Source organism: Gordionus sp. m RMFG-2023, chromosome 2, assembly GCF_954871325.1.
Source record: "Gordionus sp. m RMFG-2023 chromosome 2, tfGorSpeb1-WG-v2, whole genome shotgun sequence".
Classification (NCBI taxonomy): Eukaryota; Metazoa; Nematomorpha; class Gordioida; order Chordodea; family Parachordodidae; genus Gordionus; species Gordionus sp. m RMFG-2023.
In genome coordinates this window covers 45,941,738-45,963,605 of record NC_088776.1, presented here as the reverse complement: position 1 = coordinate 45,963,605, position 21,868 = coordinate 45,941,738, and the positions used below count along the sequence as shown (strand labels likewise).

Here is a 21,868-nt window from a genome sequence, read left to right as displayed (position 1 = left end):
TGTGGCTTCTTTCTCTATAATAAAGAGAGTTCTATCGAGCACTAGAGGGTCGATGAAAGATCAAAGTAAGCAAAATTTAGTATTGATGGCTTATGAAAACAAATTAACACAAAATATATCCTTTGATTCATTTATGTTAAAGTTTGAAAATAAAAATCGTCATATTATATTATAGTATTATTTTTGTATGTTCATATTAGAGGTGGGCGCGGGCCTAATTTTTTATTCACGGCCCGCCCACTCACGGTAGTAATAAAAAAATTCACGCCCACTCACGCTTACCACTAAAAAAATTTTGACCCGACCCGCCCGCTCACGCTTACCACTAAAAAATTTTTGACCCGACCCGCCCGCTCACGAAAGGCAAAATTTTGATTCACGCACGTCACGCCCGAAAATTCACGGTGTTTTTAAATTTTTCAAAATTGGTAACCTATAATTATACACTTTTTTGAATTTGTTCTATTTATTTCTATAATTCCATAACAAAAAATAAATACAATTTATAAATCGAAATTTTTATTTAAAAAAAGAATAATATCCATGTTTTTTTATTTTAATTGAGTACGCCTTTCCTCCAACAAGCGATTGGCTACAGAAAACAATCTTTCACTAGATGCCGAACTTGCAGGGGCGGATAAAATTTTACTCGCTAATTTTTTCAAAAAAGGAAACGAATTTTCATGCTTCCAAAACTTCAAAATACTATCATTATTATTTGTCTTCTGAGCGATGAATCTTTAAGTTCATCCTCGCAGCTTTCTTCGATAGATGGTGAGGGTTCATAAGTATCATCTAGAAATTCTCTAAATGTTTCATTTAGAATATTAGGTTTCTTGTGAGTGTAGGACGAATTATGACAGCTAATAGTTGGCTTTGGCATTGACTTATACATATCATATTTTATGACATTTAGCATTTTTATGGTAGTTTTATATATATCGTTTTTTTCTTCTTCTGATAAAAACTTAAGGCTTTTGAAATTGGAATCCAAAATTAAGTCTACTTTATGTAGGGGCTGCATGATGAATCTTTCTTTTAAAAGACATCCAGTCCTGATTTTTAAGGCTTCTATTATTGTTGTATCCCCTTCAGAGGGTTGACAAAACTGTAATAATTTTTGTCTCCACAGATAAACTTCATTTATTGTGGGATGAGAATCGGCACTGAGATTTTCCGAGCATTCTTTAAATATTGATAAAAAAAATTCTAACTGCCGTAACATGGTAATATCAACAGTAGCTAGTCGATTTAATTCAATCTTGCTAAGCAAGTACACCTGAATTTCGGAATATGATTTTAAGAAACTCTGTATCATGATATATACAGAGTTCCATCTAGTTATCACATCTTGTTTAAGAGTGTAGTCTAGTTTGCTGTTAGCTGCACTATATACATGTAAATAAGCTTGCTGATAAATTTGATTTGAATTTGAATATGTAAATTTTAAAAGAAAAAGCTAGCAAAAGTAAAAATAGGTTCACTCGGATGTTGTTTATAAAATGAGAAAGATTTTTTGTTTTCAAAAACTAATCTTTTTTTTAAAAAAAACTAAATTAAATTAAATAATAAATAAAATATATATTTTTTAAAATTATAAATTTGCAAATTTATATTAATAAAAAACAATTTTAAAAATTAAAATTTCCGTGATTTATGGAAATATTTGTTCACGCCCACTCACGCACGAGGAAAATTTTGGAAAGGCCCTTCACGCCCAGTCACGCCTAATAATTTAAAATTTCTTCACATTCACGCCGTGACCCACCGTGACACGGTGGGTCACGCGTAATTTCATGGCCCGCGCCCATCTCTAGTTCATATTATAGTATTATTTTGTATACATATAACATTAATAATTTTTTAATAAAAATAGCAAAAAATTTCTATTAAATGCTAAATTATTTGTTTTATTTAAAAAAAATAGTGGCTCTCCCAATGACATATTAAGTAAGCAGCTGGCCTCCCTAACTGAAAATTCTTGGCTACGACCCTGCATAGGTAACCCCATCTAAATTTTGTGAAATCCATATTACTTTTTAATGAGCTTCGATGCCCATATAATGTATGTAGACATAGAAAGTTGTTTGTATAACAAATAGTAGAACACGATTTAGCAAATGGGGAAATCCAAGCAACAAAATACTGATATTTCGCAATTTGCTTCACAGCGTCTACATGACCGGAGTGGAAGGTAGGTGTAATCCGGTTACAAATTTTTTACAGGGGTATGGGGGATAGGCATTTAAGTGGTATAAGCTAGGGTTAGGATAAATTTATTTGAGGGTTATAGGTTAAATTTTTAGATAAAATAGGGTAAAATATATTGTTGTAAAAAATTATTTAATACTTTTATTTTGACCAATTATTATACAACAGCAAATATATTCATGCCAATCAAATTATAATAGTGCCACCTAATTGAGCGTTTTGAAAAAAGCAACCCAGTTTGCGTTTCAATAAATTTTTATATGTGTTGATCAATTTGCACGATAGCATTTAAAATGCATTTTTTGCTTTTTATATAACGAGATGCAAATGTTCAATTACCTCACACTATAATAATGTATTTATTGTATCCTAAAAATAACCCTTTTACATTTATAAATTTTGGATAGTTTTTAGTAGCGTATTTTTAAATATAAGGGATTATTTGTAAAATATACGTAAATAATCACTAACGTGTAATTAATAATAGAATATTGCCGCCGATTGTGGATTTTTTTTAGGAATCAAGTATAAGTTTTTGAGGTGAATTTACATCCAGAAAATATCCTGTCATGTATACAGTGCTTAAGAACAACGAGTTTTAGAAAGGCCTGATAAGACTTAGAAGCATGTCCCATTGGGGAAATAAGTTCTAACAGGAGGAAACATCCAAACAAAAAGATATAAATAATCTGAGGATTTAATTATAAATACTTAATTAAGGATTTGCCTGACTTAATAAAAAAGGGATATAAAAATTGTGGTCAATATAAATATCATAAATATACAAATATAATAATGTTAATTTCAAGCAAATCCTGATTAAAACCTATATTAATTCTTAACCCATTTAAATGAAAAATTTTAGTAATAATATTAGTTCGATATCATTTAAATAGACCATGTGCATATTAAACAATGGACTCTCAGCCGCTTCTCGTTAATTGTAGATTTAATTGAGATTATGGTTTTTTTTTCCATAAAATCTTTTATCATATGCATGGTCATCAGGTTGAAGAAGGCAGGAAAAAATTCTTTTCAAATCTTCTGACATGCCACTTAAGAATTTAAACGATCTATTTTTCTATTATTTATATGTTATTTTTTTTTAATTATAATGGCTGATTTATTTATATCCATATTTTAAATATCTTTTTGCCAAGCAAAGCAGCTTATTTTTTTAGAATATTACTTTTAGTAAGCTGCATTAAGATTTAATGTGACTGAGATATAAAAAAAAACAAGTTTCAGTTTAATTTTGTTTTTTTTTAAATTTAAGGGAAAATATTTATAACTGTCAAATGTAAAATCTTGAAATCCATATGTTCTGTTATTTTATTTCTGAAAGCCTGTGCTAATTCGTTATTTACGTATTGGTTTTTAGATTTTCAAAAGTATGAATTTAAATCAAGAATTTATTTTGCAAAATGAAGAGAGAGATGGAATACGTTTTAGTTGGAATATGTGGCCCAACAATCGGCTTGAATCTACTAGAATGGTTATTCCTTTAGGTGCATTATACACTCCATACAAGGAAAAATCTTTTCTACCACCCATAATGTATGATCCAATTTTATGTTCACGTAATAATTGTAGAGCGGTCTTAAATCCATATTGGTAGATGTTTATTTAATAATTATTAAATTATTTATTAAATAGCCAAGTTGATTTTTGCTCTAAAATATGGGTTTGTAATTTTTGTTTCCAAAGAAATCCAGTATTTTTATTTATCTTCTCTTAGATACTAATTGTATTTTAGTTCCCTCCTAATTATGCAGGAATTTCTGAGCAGCAAATGCCTGCAGAATTATTACCACAATTTACTACCTTAGAATATTCACTGACAAGAGAAACTCCCACTTTGCCTGTATTCCTATATGTAGTAGATCTATGCATTAATCAAGAAGACATGATAAGTCTAAAGGTAAGCATGTCATATCTATTTGTATTTTTGAATTGAAGCATTGGCATATCTAAAGTTTTTAGTGGGAGGGGGCTGTCTGGTTTTTTTAATCAAAAAATTTGTTGGATATTTTTAGGGCTCCTCTTTGAAGATTAGGCAGATTAAATTTTTAATTTTAATTAATCATTTTTTTTTATAAAATAAACCTATTTTTCTCAATAATTTCTATTAGTTTTTATTTTAAAAAATTATTAACTTGTGCTAATTTTTTTTTTAATGGCTTATAATGACATATTGTATTCATTTTTTAGGGAGAGAAAATTTTTATTAGCTTAAATGATATTTATAAAAACTGACAAATTTGTGAACTGTGAATTTTCCACACCCTACCCCTCTAGTTATGACTATAAATTAAATCAAGAGAATTTGATTTTTATATTTAATCTTGCCTTAAATTTTAGAAGAAATTGATTTATGAAACACTTTTTTATTTATAAATTTAAACTCTCCAAAAACATTACATGAAAATTTTATCTGAAAAATGACAATTAAAAGAGAAATTTGTATATATATTTTTTTAAGTCATTCTATTACTTGGTTAATAATAATTAAAAACTTTTAAATTTCAATCAATAAATTGTATACAATGATTTATTATACTTATAAATTAAGAAATCTTTGCAAGTATCAATCAGCATGTTACCAGAAAAAGCTATCGTAGGCTTAATTACTTTTGGGAAAATTGTTTATGTCCATGAATTAGAGCCTATCAAAGGAAAGTCTCATAATGATGGTTTTAAAATTATATATAAATTTTCTCTAAATTATTCCTTTTAAATTTTTTAAGATTAAATTTTGTTTAGATTTTAGAATTAACGTTTACTTGATCAATTTAATATATATTTAGAAAATATAAAAAATTTTTAGGCACTAACTAATATAAAATAAATATCAGAGCCATAGGCTTATCCAGAATTTTGCTAGGGGGAGGGGGTGATTAGGTGAGATTTTAGGTACAATTTTTGTAGATGTAGATCTCTTAGATCTTTGGCCATCTTAGATTTTAATATAAATAATTGTGGATATTTCATACAATTAAGAAATTCCCTTCAGTTGGACAATCAATAAGTTGAGTATTATGATATTTTTAAATGATTTTTTAATAAATAAATATTTGTATGTTTAATCTAAGTTGTGTATTTCCTGTTCAATATATTATTATATGTCAGGTTTTTTTGTGTTTAGTTTCCTGAGATTTTAAAATCATTAACAAAAAAACTAGATTTCACCTGGTTTTTTCAATATTATCATTTATTTTATGTTTAACTATATTTATGAAAATATACAATTTTATTGAGATTTTTAAGATTTGAACATTTTGGAGATAAAAACACATTAAATGTTTCATTATTATTTGAAAACAAGTTTATATTAATATTTAAATACTAATTAAATGAAATTAATATTTTAATTATATTTTAATAGTAATAAATATGTATGTGCTCAAATGGTTTAATCTGGATTATGCCCCAAATGATTTTCTCATTTATTATGATATACAATCTTAAGGCAAGTAAACATCTGTAAAGGTCATGACATAAGTGGCGTTAGAATTATAAAAGGTTGCATTCTATTTCACTTACATCAATCATTTTTTATTATATCCCCTTCTCATGTCAGAAAGTAACAAAGAAGGAAAAGGGAGTCTACGCATATCTGCTACCAAAAGTTACGCCTTTCGAGGTACCAAAGAATACTCGGTCAAAGAGTTGAACGAATACCTAGGTGTAGGGAAAGTCGTTAATCCTTATCCTGCATCTCAAATGAATCAAGTGCCTCAAGTAAATCAAATGATGCACCAGCCCAGTCCCAGGTTTAATCAGCCTCCACTTGCAGTAATTAATCCAGGTGGTCACATGGGAAATATTTCAGCCATGAGTAACTTCACCCATCAAATATCTAACGCTTGCAAGTATGTTGTAAATTCATTTTAAATCTACGAAGTTTTTAAAACGTATCACTTGTGTAAAATTATATTTAAAAAATTATTATCAGGGTTTTGATGCCATGAATCAATTATGAGAAGTTTTTAAAATATAAGAGAAATTATGAAAGATATGCCACAATAACAAAATATCTGTCTTATATCGCAAGAAAATTGAAATCTAATAGTGGTAGAAATAACCCAATTATGCTGCCGGCTCTTTTAGACAAAATTACATTTTAACATTAGACCTAAATATGTATTTTTCCAATATATTACTAAGATTTTTACAGCCTGTAAACGTTTGTGACCTGAATTTGAACGATCTAATTGAACAGATGGAATGTGATACTTGGCCAGTCTCCCAGGGTAAAAGGCCTCTGAGATCGACAGGTGCCGCTCTGGCCATAGCCATAGGTTTATTGGAGGTATTTTCTTGCCTATTCTTTTATCTGATGTATAATTACTTTGTTGTTAATTTTTTATCAATTTAAGGAAGGATTCATATAAAATAGGTAAAAATATATAATTTCGTTGTTTATGGAATCAACTTAAATTTTAATCTTCTACCATACTAAAAACTAACATCAACATAACTATTTTATCTTTTCCCTCCCTTTATTTACATTTTTTAAATATTTACTCAAGAACGCTTACCCTAATGTGCCTGCCCGCATAATGTGTTTCTTAGGTGGTCCTTGTACTCAAGGTCCAGGAGCTGTCGTTGGGGACGAACTTAAAATTCCCATTCGAACCCACTTGGACATAGAAAAGGATAACGCTAAATTTCTCAAAAAAGCAGTAAAATATTACGATTCCCTAGCTAGAAGATGTGCTGAGAATGGCCATTGCACAGATATTTTTTCTAGCGCACTCGATCAAACAGGACTGACCGAAATGGGGTCCTTGGTTCACATTACAAAGTATGAACCCTTTCCCTTCTATATATTTATTTTATCATTTTTCTTTCTAAGTATACTATACTTTGCTTTTTGATTCAGATACTTTATTATAAGATTTTTTAATGCAAGAAAAATTAAAAAAATTATATTCATATTAACTTTTTTAGAACAAAATTAAATATTATATGAACAGTTTTTCAGTTTAACTCGCTAATTTATATGGGGAAAACGTGAGTGGTAGTGTTTCTAAAAAGCCCGATTTGGGTCTATTTTTAAAAAGGATCGATTAAAATTTTAGCCAAAATAATATTACGTAAGCCTCGAGATTTGGCAAATAGAAATCTAAACCTTATTACCATCTATGAGCAAAATCTCCAAGTTTATATAATATTATTTTGGCTAAAATTTTAATCGGATCGTTTTTTACAAATTGAACCGAATCGGGCTTTTTAACAACACTAATGAATGGTTAGGTGGAGCATAGCATATATCCTTTTAAACCCATGGTTCGAAACCGCGAATAATTTTAAATTTGAAGAAAATAGTATTGTGGTTATATAATATTACTTAATTTTTTTTATTTCTTTTTCATGTTTTATGATTAAAATAATGAAATTCAACTTATTTTTTTAAATTTCTATTTTTAAATATTTTTTAAACTACAACGGATTGATATAAATTTAATCATCAGAATACAGAATATAACTGAATCATCATACCTAACGGTTTGACACCCCTTTTTTTGATAAGTGACTAGCTGTTTGGGCATTAATATAATTTTTTACTACAGGGCTCATTTTTTTTAAAGAGAGATATATAGATAATGTTATTTAAAGGTTTTTTCATTGATTTTTAGTGGACATTTGGTAATGGCTGACTCTTTCTCATCTAGCTTATTCATTCAAACATTTTTGAAGGTTTTCGAAAAAGATTCTCACGAAGAACTTAAGATGGGACTTAATGCTACCCTCGAAATTAAAGTTTGACTCTTTTTTTTAAATATAATTTTTTTATTGAATCCCAAGAAATAATTTACTAAAGAGTCACTAAAACGAAATGTATTTAAAAAAGAATGGTTTATAGTTCAAAATATTGATACATTGGTAAGCATAAATTAAAACCGTGTATCTTACCTATTTTTTTTCAGGTCCTACCAGAACCGATAAAATTTTTTGAACAACCCAATCCGAGTATAATTATTTTTTCGAAGATAGGAGTCTGAGAAAAATATTGTACTGTTGGAAAAGTAAGATATTTTAAGGAAAGCGGAAAAATTATAAGCGCTCATAGGTAAATGTAAAAATTGGTGTTATTATTGAAAAAAAATATTCATAAAAAAGATAGGAAAATAGAATAATTTAAAATCCGACATTGCCGAGTTCGAATGACCTGATTTTGCATGGATTGGACACAGATAGATCCTTGCATGACTATCATGAATATATAATATACAATTTCAGAATGTTTTTATGGTTTCCCTATAAATGTGAAATTTTAATATTGTATTTTTTTTAAAATAGTTTTATATGTCATCCTTTTAGTTTAATTATTCCACATAGGAAACCAACCCATTATTTCTTTTTAGATTACTTAAATAACAAATGAATTAATTTGTAAATAAAATTTTTAGCAACTTTTTCTATCTTTTATTTGAAATTAGGGAATCACTAATCACTATTATTCAAAATAGAATTTATTTATTCGTAAATTTCTTTATATTCGTAAAGTTCCAGAAAAATCTGATTTCGTTTACTATAAAAAATGTGAATAGAGGGCATCTAATTTAAAAAAAAATTAAACTATAACAATCCAATGAAAATCTTTAAAAATCAAAAGACCTCTCGAGACCTTAAGGTGACCGGAGCTATAGGCCACTTAACGGCCATAAAAAACGCGGTCACCACCAAAAATGCATATGTATCCGAAAATGAGATTGGCGAAGGAGGCACGAACACATGGAAAATTTGCTCTCTACACCCTACATCCACTTTTGCTATCTTTTTTGACGTCGTTTCTAGTCCGGCTTCGGCCCTCTCTTCACAAGTATACTCAAAAAAAATTTGTTTTGATTTCCGCATAATTATTAGAATGATGACCTTAGTTTCATCCTTGAAGATCCGGGAAAAATATTAAATGAATGATTTACCATAAGCAAGAGTTAATTCGCATAGATTTCTTTGTCATTTAATCAATGCCAAAACGGAGGAAGAGAAGAATTTAAAATTTCTCAAGTTGAATTAGTCAGTATCTATTCCTTGTAGTAAATGATATAACCTAGATTATTTTTCAATACTAGATCCCAGCAAGGATGAGTCAAAATTTTTTCATTGATTACTAAATGATTTACATTATGAATTACTCCTTTCTTTTTACTCAGTCCACTTCTAGCAATCCCCTCTCTGGTCTCAACGCTGCTGCTATAACCAATTTCGTGGGGAACCTCACTGGCACGGCTTCCTCGCAACAAGCCTCACCCTCGAGGGGATATGAAAGCGGCCTTGGAATGACTCCGGGTGATGCCCATAAAGCTTTTGTTCAATTCGCGGTTCGTTACAGAACCACCTCAGGCGCATGTCGTTTGAGAGTGACTACCGTTACGCGTTCTTTTTTTGGCGTGAACCCGCCGATGACAAGCCAAGGGCCTGGGTTAATGCAGAATGTGATGCAAGGCCAACAGATGATGCAAGGTCAGCAGATGATGCAAGGCCAGCAGATGATGCAAGGCCAGCAGATGATGCAAGACCAGCAGATGATTCAAGGCCAGCAGTTGATGCAAGGACAGGGTCGTGGTTAATCAACAGCAGCCCATGTATCAAGGTTTGTGAGAGAGAAGCGATAATGAAATTAAAGTTTTTTTATGAAAAATTAAATGAATAAGTGTTTCGTTTAAAAGTAACGGTTTTATTAAGCTTTGACCTAAATGTATTTTAAAAGACCTCAAAATTTCAACATTACTTTATAATATTAAGAAATATGTCTAAAATATTCCAATAAAAATTTGTAAAAATTTTCTAAATTTTGGAATTCATAATTGCTACCAAATTATTTTTATACCATTAAAATTAATATTTCTTTTTGTAAAAATTTTACAATTTTATATACTTTAAGCTTACTAACTTTTATTAATTTCTTGAACTTTAAAAAATTAATAAATTTTCGTGAATTGAAAAAAAAATGATTTAGGCCACGATTTTATTTTTACATTAAAAATAACTTATTTCTCTTTTTTCGTTAAAGTTACTAAAGTTTATTCATTATATTTTTTAAAAAATTAAAAATAGTTAAAATTTTGTTAATATTATAAAAAATATTTTATTATAATTGATGATAATTATTATATTTTCATAAACTTAATTAATGTTTTTATTATTGGAAAACTTTTATAAATTCTTCTTTGATAAAATTTCACATTTATGCGCTTTCCCAACAAGGTATTTTTTTCAATGAAGTAATTGTAAAATATTTTTCGCAAATTTTTTCTTATAGACAGAAATTTCACAGGAAAATTAGGGAAAATATGCATGAAATATGAGAAGTTCTCGCAAAAGTAATTTGTATATTATCAAATAAGAAGACGATAACAAATTTTTAACTAGTTATTTTATTTTTTAAAAGTATTACATTTTACATCAAAAATTGATAAAAAAATATATAAATTAATTCGATATCAATATAATTATTAATGGGAATAATTAAAGTAGTATCATCTTTACTTGGTACAGTAGAATTAAATCTAGTATTAAATCAATTTATCTAGCTTTATATATATTAAGGCTTTATCATTTGGCTTATAAGAATAATCTTAGCAATACATTCCTGGATATGATATAATTTATAAATAACCTTATTCCCGAGAAGTTAATATTTCTACTTCCAGATTGTAAAGAGTTTGAAATGTGCTGTCATTTTGATAGGATCGGGAGTGAGTTTAAAATTATAATATTAACATATTGCTATATAACATTTTTTATATATATAATATTGGCACTTCTTTTATGAAACATTTCCAAGCAGTTTGATAAATCTATAGGCATCGATTATAAAGTAAATTTAAGTGAAATCCACTATATAAATCGTATTTAAGTAATTTTGCAAAAGGGTTTAATTATAAATTGAAGATGTTTTGATATATAAAAGTAGCCTCTAATATTAAAATTTTCCATAAGTTATAAACCATGTGATAAATATGACGTGATAAATACGCCAGAGGGTGTTTATAGAATTTATCAGATTTTATCATTGTTTTTATTATTACACTTTAAAATATAGAGAATTTTCTAGGGGAAAATTGCAATTTTATGGGGAGAAATTCTACCCCATTACATCTCTATTTCTTCAAAACAACAACATTTTTTAATATGTTGATTATGAAATATTTTATCATGAGGTGTATCATTTAAAAAAGGAAATGTAAAATAGGCATTATTTGTAAATTTATAGAATTTAAATTTTTTATTTAACTGGCCTATAGTTCTTCATTTTCCTCCACGAAATAATTTATAATCTAATTCTTTATTAAATTAATACTATAGAAAAATAAAAATATTTTCATATTAAAAAACGGTAAAAATATTTTCCCGTTAAATGTCATCTGTTTGGAAGCATACATGTTTTCAGCTTTATTTTTTTTTACCGCACTTAAAAAATGATATGTTAGGAAAATGCCTTACGTTGCATTTATAGTAAATGCGTTATCTTTAAGCGTTGCTTTATTTAACGCAGCGTTATTACAGCTGATTCAATTTTAAAAACTAATTTTTAAAATAAAGCTAAAATAGAGATAATTATTTTATATATTAAAATTTGTGAAAAATCATATACCTTTTTATCGAATTCAATATTATTTTTTTATCAACACATCGCAACATATGTTTTTCAAATATTATCTTAGCGTTATCATCATAACGCTCCATATTTATAAATTTATACTTATTTATTGGCTTTATTTTATAATAACGCAACGGTCTTTTTTTCCTTGCCATTCTTTTACATTTTTACAACGATACAACAACAGAAATATCTAATCGCTATTCCAATATAACACTCACTTCTCACTATTTAATTAAATTTCAATCACTATATTTATTCACCTATTTAAAAAAAATCAGCTATGCCCGTCCAATCACAAGCCCCCTCACTCGACACATTTTTTAGTTCTGCTAAAAACGGATTCGATCAAGAGACGGCGGCAGTTCTTGTAGCCCGCATGGCTGCACACCGGACCGCGTCCGCTGATCTGGTCTCCACCCGGGCCGAAATTACGGAAACTCTTAGGTGGATCGATAGAACTCTCATCAAAGTGGTAAATGCATCGTCATATATTTAAATTAATATTGTCATTTTTTAATTAAAATGGTTTATTTTGTATAGCATTTAATTTAAATGTATATGAAAGTCAATTTTATGAAAATAAATTTACCTATCTATTTATATTTATCACTTACAAAGTCATAATTAGAATCAGTGGTCTGCAAATGGAAAAATTATCAGTCTCCTCTCGGTGGGAATTTAGTCTTTGCCTGGCTTGGCAAAATTTTTACTAAGGTTCCCCTGTCTTGCCCGGTTTCATATTTTTTACTAAAGTAGACCGTCCAGATTTATTAAAACCAGCACGATTTTTTTAAAATGTATTAACCTGAAATTGATTTGAACACAAAATAAACAACTATTTATAATATAGGGAATTTGTTAAATTATAAACACTACCTTATGGATTATCACTTCTATCAAATATCAGAATCACCAATAGATAATAGATTACAAAATATGTCCTATTTCTTCTAATAATAATTTGACCTATTAGATTAAAATTTAAAAAAAACCTATTATTAATTTCATCATTAAAATTATAAGCCAATAAAAATATTATTTCAACAAAATTAGGCTTTAGAATAATTTTTAGACATTCTTTAATCTATATTGAGCGGCCCCTGCACTTCTACTTTTTGCCTGGCCTGGCCTGGCCCAAAAATATTTTCAGACGTCACCCGGTCATCTCCGACGGTTAGAATGATCCGTGAATTACATTAGTTTAAACAAAATGCTATATATTTTACTATAAAAAGTATTTTAATCAACAATATGTATCCCTTTCCCTATATTATTAAATAACCTCTTTTTTTTTATTTTATGTTAGTGAAGGTAATTAAAACTGCACCATTATTGACTGTTTTAAGAAATTATATTACTAATGTTAATAAATTGTTTCACACATATTCTATTTCTAACTTTCTAGATTTATTCATGTATATTAATCAGAGTTGTTAACGCTGCTTTTTAAAAGTAGCTAGCTCCCGCTCCCGCTACTACATTTTTAAAAGGGGCTAGCTCTCGCTCCAAGTAATGGAGTGCCACTCCATAACCGCTCCTTTGATTTTCACTTTTTTAGAAGATATACGAAACAAAATATTTTTTTTAATCAAAAAGCTCTATTTATATTAAATAATCTATCAAAATATTTAAAACCTTATATTAGCTTTTAAAAGTAATAAATTTTCTAAATTAGAATCTAACAAACATCCACGCCTCTCCCCTAAAACCTCTTTTGCAATACTAAATAGGCGCTCCACAGGAGCACTAGAGGGAAGCGGGGTATTGTATTTTATAAAGATATTTTTTAATTCAGGAAATTTATCAAAAATAATAATTTTGGTATCATTTAAAAAATATTTGTCCAATATATTTTCTTCCCGATGATCAATTTCATGGAATCCAAAAAAATCTTCCAAATCATTTTGTATTTAAAAGAAAGATTTTTTACTTTTAGATGCTTTTTCATTAAAGCTGCTCACTTTTGAAAATTAAATAGATTTAAACACAAAAGGCATTTTGCCCTTAAATTTGTTTGATCATTTGGATAAATATCTTTTAGAAGTTTTGTATGATGGAATGAAAATTCGATTTCTTCATCTATGATCTCTAAATCCATAATATCTAAAATTATTTTTTATTATATATCTATAAAATGAATATTAATATGACTAACAAGATTTTTCCAAAAATTTTAGTATAAAAAGGAAAAATTTGATGTTTAATATTTAAAATGATTAGATGAAAAACCAATATAAAACTCGGCGAAACATTTAATAATGGATAAATTTAAATAAAAGAAAATTTCACTTTTATTGAATTTTAATTAACAGATAGTATTAATATTTAAAAAATAATTTAACTTATACATTAAATTTAAAGGAGCGGTGGAGCGACGCTCCTCCACTCCAGCCCTAAAAGGAGCTAGCTCCCGCTCCTCAGTTTTAAAAAGGAGGCGCTCCAGGTGGAGCTCCGCTCCTGTAGTGCCGCTCCTTAACAACTCTGATTTATATATAAATTAAAATACCCAACTATATCTTTATTTAAACAATTTACCATATGGTTTAATAAAAACATCTTAATATTTGAAACTTTTTTAGTGTCAAAAATTTGGTGAATATCAAAAGGAGCTTCCCGATTCATTCAGATTGCCCGACAATTTTACCATGTTTCCCCAATTCATGTTCCATCTTCGAAGATCACCATTTTTGCAGATCTTTAACAACAGCCCCGATGAAACCACTTATAATAGGTAAAACCTGCAACGTTTACCTTTTTACATAAAAAAAATTAAAATTTAACATTATGTTTATTTGGAATAATTTTTATTATTCCTATTGAAGTACGCCAAGGAAATTTCTGCGCGTTTACTAAATGATAAAAATACCGAATAGTTTTAATTTTTAAGCCTATAAAAATTAAACTTTTAATAATTTTGTTTTATTTTTTCGCAGGTATGTTTTATTGAGAGAAGATTTGACACAATCACTGATCATGATACAACCCATTCTCTACTCATATTCTTTCCAAGGTCCTCCGGAACCAGCTTTGTTGGATAGCAGTTCTATCAAGCCCGATAGAATATTACTTATGGATACCTTTTTCCACGTTTTGATTTATCACGGAGAGGTTACAAAAATATACTAATTTCAGAGTTGTTAAAGAGAGGCGCTACAGGAGCGCCGCTACACTTTTTCAAAAACACCTGGAGCGCCCCTCCTTAAAGATCAGGAGCTGGAGCGGGAATTAGTTCCTTTTAGGTCTGGAGGAGGAGCGACGCTCCACCTTTCTTTTAATTTAATGTATAAATTAAGTTATTTTTTAAATATTAAACTATTTATTTATTAATTAAAATTCTATAAAAATGAAATTTTATTTAATTTAAATTTATGCTTGGTTTTTCATTTAATCAGATAATATTCATTTTATAGATATTTGATAAAAAAATAGTTTTTGATATTATGAATCTAGCCATCATAGAAGAAGAACGAAATAAAAAATAAATTATCTATTTAAATAACTTTATTGCAGATTTTCAAATGTTTATAATGATAAAAATATCTTTGCGGCTACCATCCATCCTGCATTCAAATTAAATTGGGAATGGATAAAATGTGCCAAAATATGGAACTAAAATACAAATTAATTAATTTTTCAAGAAAACAAATTCCTAATGCAAAAATAGCTACTAGTTCACGGGAACCCTACAATAATTTGGAAGATTTTTTTGGATTCCATGAAATTGTTCATCAGGAAGATAATATATTGGATAAATATTTTTTAAATAATGATATCAAAATTACTATTTTGATAAATTTCCTGAATTAAAAAATATTGTTATTAATATAATATCCCGATTCCCTCTAGGGCTCCTGTTGAGCCTCTCTTTAGTATTGCTAAACAGGTTTTAGGGAAGAAGCGTGGATGTTTGTTAGATTCAAATTTAGAAAATTTATTACTTTTAAAAACTAAAAAAAGATTAGAAATATTTTGATATATCATTTAATATAAATCAGAGACCTACAGAGGTACCATTTGCACGGCCCGGCCCGGTTTTAAATTTTTTAGGCCCGGCCCGGCTTTAAATTTTTTAGGCCCGGCCCGGCCGGATTTAAAATTTTTAGGCCCGGCCCGGATATTTTTCAAAAAAATTTTTTATGGCTCGGCCCGGCCCGGATTTAAAAATTGAAGGCCCGGTCCGGATATTTTTTTAAAAATTTTTTACGGCCCGGCCCGGATTTAAAAATTTCAGGCCCGGCTCGGAATTTTTTAAAATTATGTTCGACCTGGTATATACAAAAATTCACCTATGAGGTATTTTACCATATTTTTCAGCGAGTATTATCGCTTATTATTTAAAAAATGACATGTAAAAAGCTAATATTTTGAGAATATTATATTGAATTTATAAAAATTATAAAACTGTTATTTATAAAAATGGATATTTTGAGCATATACTATATTTTATATTGCATTTATAAAAATAAAACTAATATTCATAAAAATGGTAATAATATTTGTCATATACTATATTTTATATTACATTTAAAAAAAATAAAACTAATATTTAATTTATAAAAATGGAAAATATTTTGAGAATATAATATATTGTATTTAATTTACTATTTAATTTATAAAATAAAAATAAATCGCTATTTAAAAAAATGCATGTATAATAAATAGTATTTTGAAAATATAATCTAATTGCACAATATTAATATAATTTATTTTATAATATAAATTTTTAACAAAAGAAGATAATTGTATTATATAATATTGTAAAAAAAAATAATGAAAAATGTTGGATTAAAAACTTTCATGACTCAAGGTAAATATAATAAATGCAATAAATATTTGACAGTTTGCAAAGTAAAAAACCAGCATGATTGACGAAACCCTATACTCAAGAAAGATATTAAAAATTCACAAATTATCATGAAGAAAGAGAAGCATATCTACCTTTTCAGGTTGAAGATTACTTCTTCTTTCTTCAAGAATTCTCCCAGTAGTGGAAAAATTCCGCTCACAGCTTGCACTTAAAGCAGGAATTGCCAATTTTGCTAAAATTGGAAGTTCGCTTTGATGAGCCGTCCACCACTCTAACAAATTATCCACCTTAAATGTTTTATCTATTATTTATGTAATTATAATATTCATCATCGGGTATTGACATATTACCAGAATTACCATCGCCCCATTTGTCATAAAACGATTCAGTTTGTTTAACAACAGTCGTAATTTGACTGGTCGATGGTATTTCATTTACTTCCTGAGCCTCTTGTAATTTAATATAATCTTTTATATAGTTTTCCGTCATTTTGCGATCTGTCCCTGACTACATACGTAATTGCTTGAATTTGGGACAGAGAAAAAGAGAAATAAAATGATACTTGTGTAAAACAAATTTTTCAATTAAAAAATGCTTTATATTAAGTAAAATCAATTACAAACTTTAAGAAGTGATAATCCTTTATTTGATTGTTTTGGTAAAATATATTCTAAAAATTTAGATATGAATTATAAAAAAATATATTAATAATACTTGAATATTGGGGCTTATTTAAGATATTCCTTTATTTGATTGTTTTGGTAAAATATGTTGTAAAAATTTAGATATGAATTATAAAAAAATATATTAGTACTTTGAATAAATTTGCAGGAAATTAATAATTAGATCGATCTGTGGGTTGTTAGGTAGTGTTAACCATCACCCAATATTATATTAATCATAACTATAATATAATATAATCTTATAACCATTAACTCATAATGTAAAAATTTTTATAAAAAATATTAAGGCCCGGCCCGGTTTAACAATTTAAGCCCGGCCGGGTAGGGCCTGCAGGTCTCTGAAAACTTTTTGATAAATAAATATGATTTTGTCGTGTACTTTAAAAAATGAAAATCAAAGTAGCGGCTATGGAGTGGCACTCCATTACTTGGAGCGGAATCTAGCTCCTTTTAAAAATTTAGTAACGAGAGCGGGAGTTAGCCCTTTTTGAGAAGGTAGGAGCGGGAACGGGAACTAACTACTTTTAAAAAGGGGCGTTATCAACTCATTAAAATTTATAAATAATTTTAAAAAAATATATATAATATTTGGTTACCTATTTTTTTGAGATTAATCTATAAGTATATCCTGTGGTTATTACAGGATCTACTATATTCATGTAATAAAATATAAAAAATAGCATAATATATAAAATTATATTAATATAACATATAAAAATAATCATGTAAACAATTTTAAACATGGAAAATATATAAACATATGATTGGGGGGTGGGGGAGGCAAAAAGAGAGGCTCTCATTAATCCGAGGTAACTAAGATAGTTGTCTTGGAACACAGCGATTTGAGTTTATTGTAACATTTTAAGAGGATCCATGACCATTAATTTGATAAATTTTTATTGTTTTAATATAAACATAAACAAATTGATAATTTATAATATAACCTGCCTATTTTTTTGAATACCAATTTTAAAATTTTAGAAAAAAATGTCGTTTCTATCTTTTTTTTTATACCGGAGATAGCAGGGTACTTAAAAAAAATTTTTATGAAATATTATTTTCCATTTATGCTCATTCAATGGATTGCTAATTAAGGTTATTAATAATTCACTGAACACCTACGCCCAACTTTAGGTCTCTAGGATATTGATTAGTGATATATTACGCATATCTTCGAAAAATGAAGGTTTTCCTTAAAATTTACCCTTCAAAAATACGGTGGATGACAAATATTCCCTGCAAACAATGTAAAAAAAGCCCTTGGTGACGATTGCCAAATATTGCGCTTATTGTCATATACTATTGTTTATTCATACCGATTCGTTATGATGAATTGGAAGGAGCATGAAATTTTAATATAAAAATTGAAATGCGCCGCCGACACTGGCAAAATTTTAGTTTCGATCATGGCTTTATCTTTGCAATTGATATTAAGCATAGAGTGACGCACAGATCGGATCGCTAGCTTGTACTTTTCTAATTCACAATATTAACATTTAAATTTATCTAACTTAATCACCTTAACTAAATAGATAAAGTTATATATTCTATTCATGTCAACATATAAACAAGCAATAATCATCATATAGATAAAATTATAATATATATTTAACTTATAATACACTTTTTTAGAGCATAGATAGTTGGATTAAAAGCGGATACCATAATGCCCCGGGCTACGATCATTTTCGGCAATTGCTTCAAGCGCCTAAAACTGACGCAGAGCAGATTTTGAGATGTAGATTTCCTCTACCGAGATATATTGAAACTCAACACGGAGGTTCACAGGTTTCATTTTATGGTTCATATTTTAAATAGTTCAATATCATAGTAAAAATAATAGGTTTTAAAAATCCTTACACAATAGTTAGTTTGAATGAATTTATTCGTTATTCAATATCTACTATTTTTTAAGGAAATCGCACAAATTGTATTATCAAATTAGCACTATGGTATCTATCTTATTCTTTTTTAGTAAAAAAAATATCAGCATTGTTGATCTATAATGAAGATCAACGGTCCATAATCTTTAGAATCGATTATGCGGATTGGTCTTGCAATCTGTCTTTGGTTTGATTTAGACCAATAAAAAATTTTTTTATTCTATATTTATCTCCTACACAAAATCAATTCTATTTTTTGATATTTTATATATGCTCTTACCAAATTTTTTACCTTTAGCGACTTAAATCTACAATGTATGTTAAGGATAAAATATTTAAACGTCAAGCCTAAGAAATCCAAATGATTAAATCATTTCAAAATTTCACGTGGCAAAAGAACATGATATATTTATCCTTTATTAAACCTTTTTTTCCTGTAAATTATAATATTTTTGAAAGAATAAATAAATCATATTAATAGAATAGGTTCCCTTATCAATCCATACTTTCTAGAGATTCGTTTTTAATTTAATTAATTCAGTTCTATAAACTATATTTTTTATAAACAGGTCAATTAGTAATAACGGAGAGAAATAGATTATCAAACTAAATGATACAATCTATTATCTATTGGTTCATGGCTCAAAAATGGAATATTTAATTGAGAAAATTTTCATTCATATCTTATTGAAGATGATATTTCTAGTTGCATGACTATTTCTGTATTTTCCAATAAATGAAAATTTTCAATTTTATTAAAAATTGGTCTGAACCGCGGTTTGAGCTTTAATACGGTCCATGGTTGGATTTAGTCTTTAGAATCGGTTCGGTTTATTTGAATCGGGTTTGAACCAGACTGAATCATGACCTTTATTTATTATACAATAATATTTATGATCTAGGCTAGATTTTTGCTCTCCAAAGTTAATCCATCGCAAACGCATAACACTATGTTTTACGGAGAGCAAGTAATTATTTTTTTCTTAACTTATTCCCTCAAACTTAAAATTATTCTGAAATTTTCAAATAAATGGTTCTTTTTAAAAATGATTATTAAAAATTTATCTTGATAAATATCAATATTCGCTAAAAAAAATTATAATTGATACCTTTTGATTTTAATTTATTTAATTCAAAATATAATTATTTAAAGGATGGTTCGGCTCCTGTTTTGACCGATGACGTTAATCTTCAAGATTTTATGATGCATCTAAAAAAATTGGCGGTATCAAGCAGCACTTGATTCTTTCACTCAATTTATATTAATTTGGTGGTTTCAATTTTAGTTTCATGAAAATGTTGCTTGACTCACGTGATTTACACAATATAAAATTTATAAGAACCACGTATATAATTATATCCGTTATTTATATAATTTTTTCATTTCTTTACTTATTTATTTATTATTAATACATATTTTAACCGTTATTACCAATTCTTAAACCTAAAATTTACGACATCAATGCGGCTTTTTCTTTATATAAGCCACTTTAAATTACAATCATCATGTTATTTATAATGTAATAATTACTATTTAAATATATTATAAGTATATCTTTTATATTTTTATTCGAATATATCTAATCTATTTCACAAAAATAAATTAACTAGATAATACTTCTTTGGTTAATATGCTTGATTTTTTCTTTTCTTTTGAAGTATGCTACTTGTTTTGTTATTGTTATAGGGAAAGATCACTCGGAAGACCAAGCCAGGGGCGGGAAGAGATTTACTTCGATAGATATCCTGATGGAATTTTGATTCAGAACGTTTGGAATAGACATTTATTGTTACCTTTCCCATTATTTTTGTCGGACGAGAAGAGACTTGTTAAATGTTTCTTTTTATTAAGAAAATCATAAACGAATAAAAATGCACAAAAAAATGTAACTCACACTAAAGTTTTTAGATCGATCGTTATGAGCGTTTATATAGTGAAGCAAAATTTAAAAGGTTAAATACTAAACAAGAGAGGTGGGGCATTGAAAATTTCCCTTTTAGAAAACTCCTTCACTTGCGATTTTGAGCAAGATTGTTGTAATATGCTACTCCGCACTATGTTCGGCCACTGACGATTTTATGATTGTAAGAATTTTTAAAATTTGAATAAAAACACAACTATTATATCCTTATTTATTAAATAAAATAATTGTTCATGATATAATTTTGGTCCAAATTTTTTTTTATGATTTTTAATTTACATTTTATTTATTGTTTTCCCCTTTCTCACTAATAACAGCTTTTATTCTGTCAGACATTAATTTTGAGAGATTTCCATACACTGTTGAGTTAAATTTCATATGCTAGCGGCATTGTGTTATTTTTTTAACTTTAAATCATTTTTTGAGCGCGTTTTTCATAATTTATAAATATAATTTTGCCGAAAATATATTTCAGCATCTTTGTAGATAATTTTGCCGAAAATATATTTCAGCATCTATATTAGGAATTGTAGATAATTTTACCGTTAACTTTCGAGTCATTTATAATTTATGTGATAAATCTATGGAAAAATATAAATTATATTGAGTTCAAAAGTTCATGAAAATTGTATGAAATTCATTAGGTAAGTATTCCAAACATAATAGAATACATTTTCGCTAAAATCAGATTTTTAAGTTTATAAAAACGCGCTCAAAAAATAATTGAAAGTTGAAAAAATAACACA

At 27.8% G+C, this 21,868-nt stretch overlaps 1 protein-coding gene across 1 annotated transcript; it reads left to right on the top strand.

Annotated features, from left to right (window-relative positions):
* The first annotated feature begins 3,539 nt into the window (after positions 1-3,539).
* LOC135924385 (protein transport protein Sec23A-like) lies at positions 3,540-20,684 on the top strand. The gene is made up of 16 exons (XM_065459442.1): positions 3,540-3,825; positions 3,868-3,925; positions 3,968-4,132; positions 4,784-4,904; positions 5,792-6,083; positions 6,379-6,523; positions 6,744-7,018; positions 7,854-7,977; positions 8,834-9,040; positions 9,375-9,786; positions 12,106-12,299; positions 14,407-14,558; positions 14,761-14,935; positions 18,950-19,105; positions 20,103-20,168; positions 20,354-20,684. Exons 1-16 carry the CDS (start codon positions 3,605-3,607, stop codon positions 20,441-20,443), a joined length of 2,853 nt encoding a protein of 950 aa, XP_065315514.1. The 5' UTR covers positions 3,540-3,604; the 3' UTR covers positions 20,444-20,684.
* Positions 20,685-21,868: the final 1,184 nt, after the last annotated feature.

Coding starts and splice junctions, on each gene's coding strand:
- LOC135924385 (XM_065459442.1), top strand. CDS start 3,605: ATGAATTTAAATCAAGAATTTATTTTGCAAAATGAAGAGAGAGATGGA. Junction 3,826..3,867: donor GCGGTCTTAAATCCATATTG/GTAGATGTTTAT, acceptor TTTATTAAATAG/CCAAGTTGATTTTTGCTCTA. Junction 6,084..6,378: donor CAAATATCTAACGCTTGCAA/GTATGTTGTAAA, acceptor TATATTACTAAG/ATTTTTACAGCCTGTAAACG.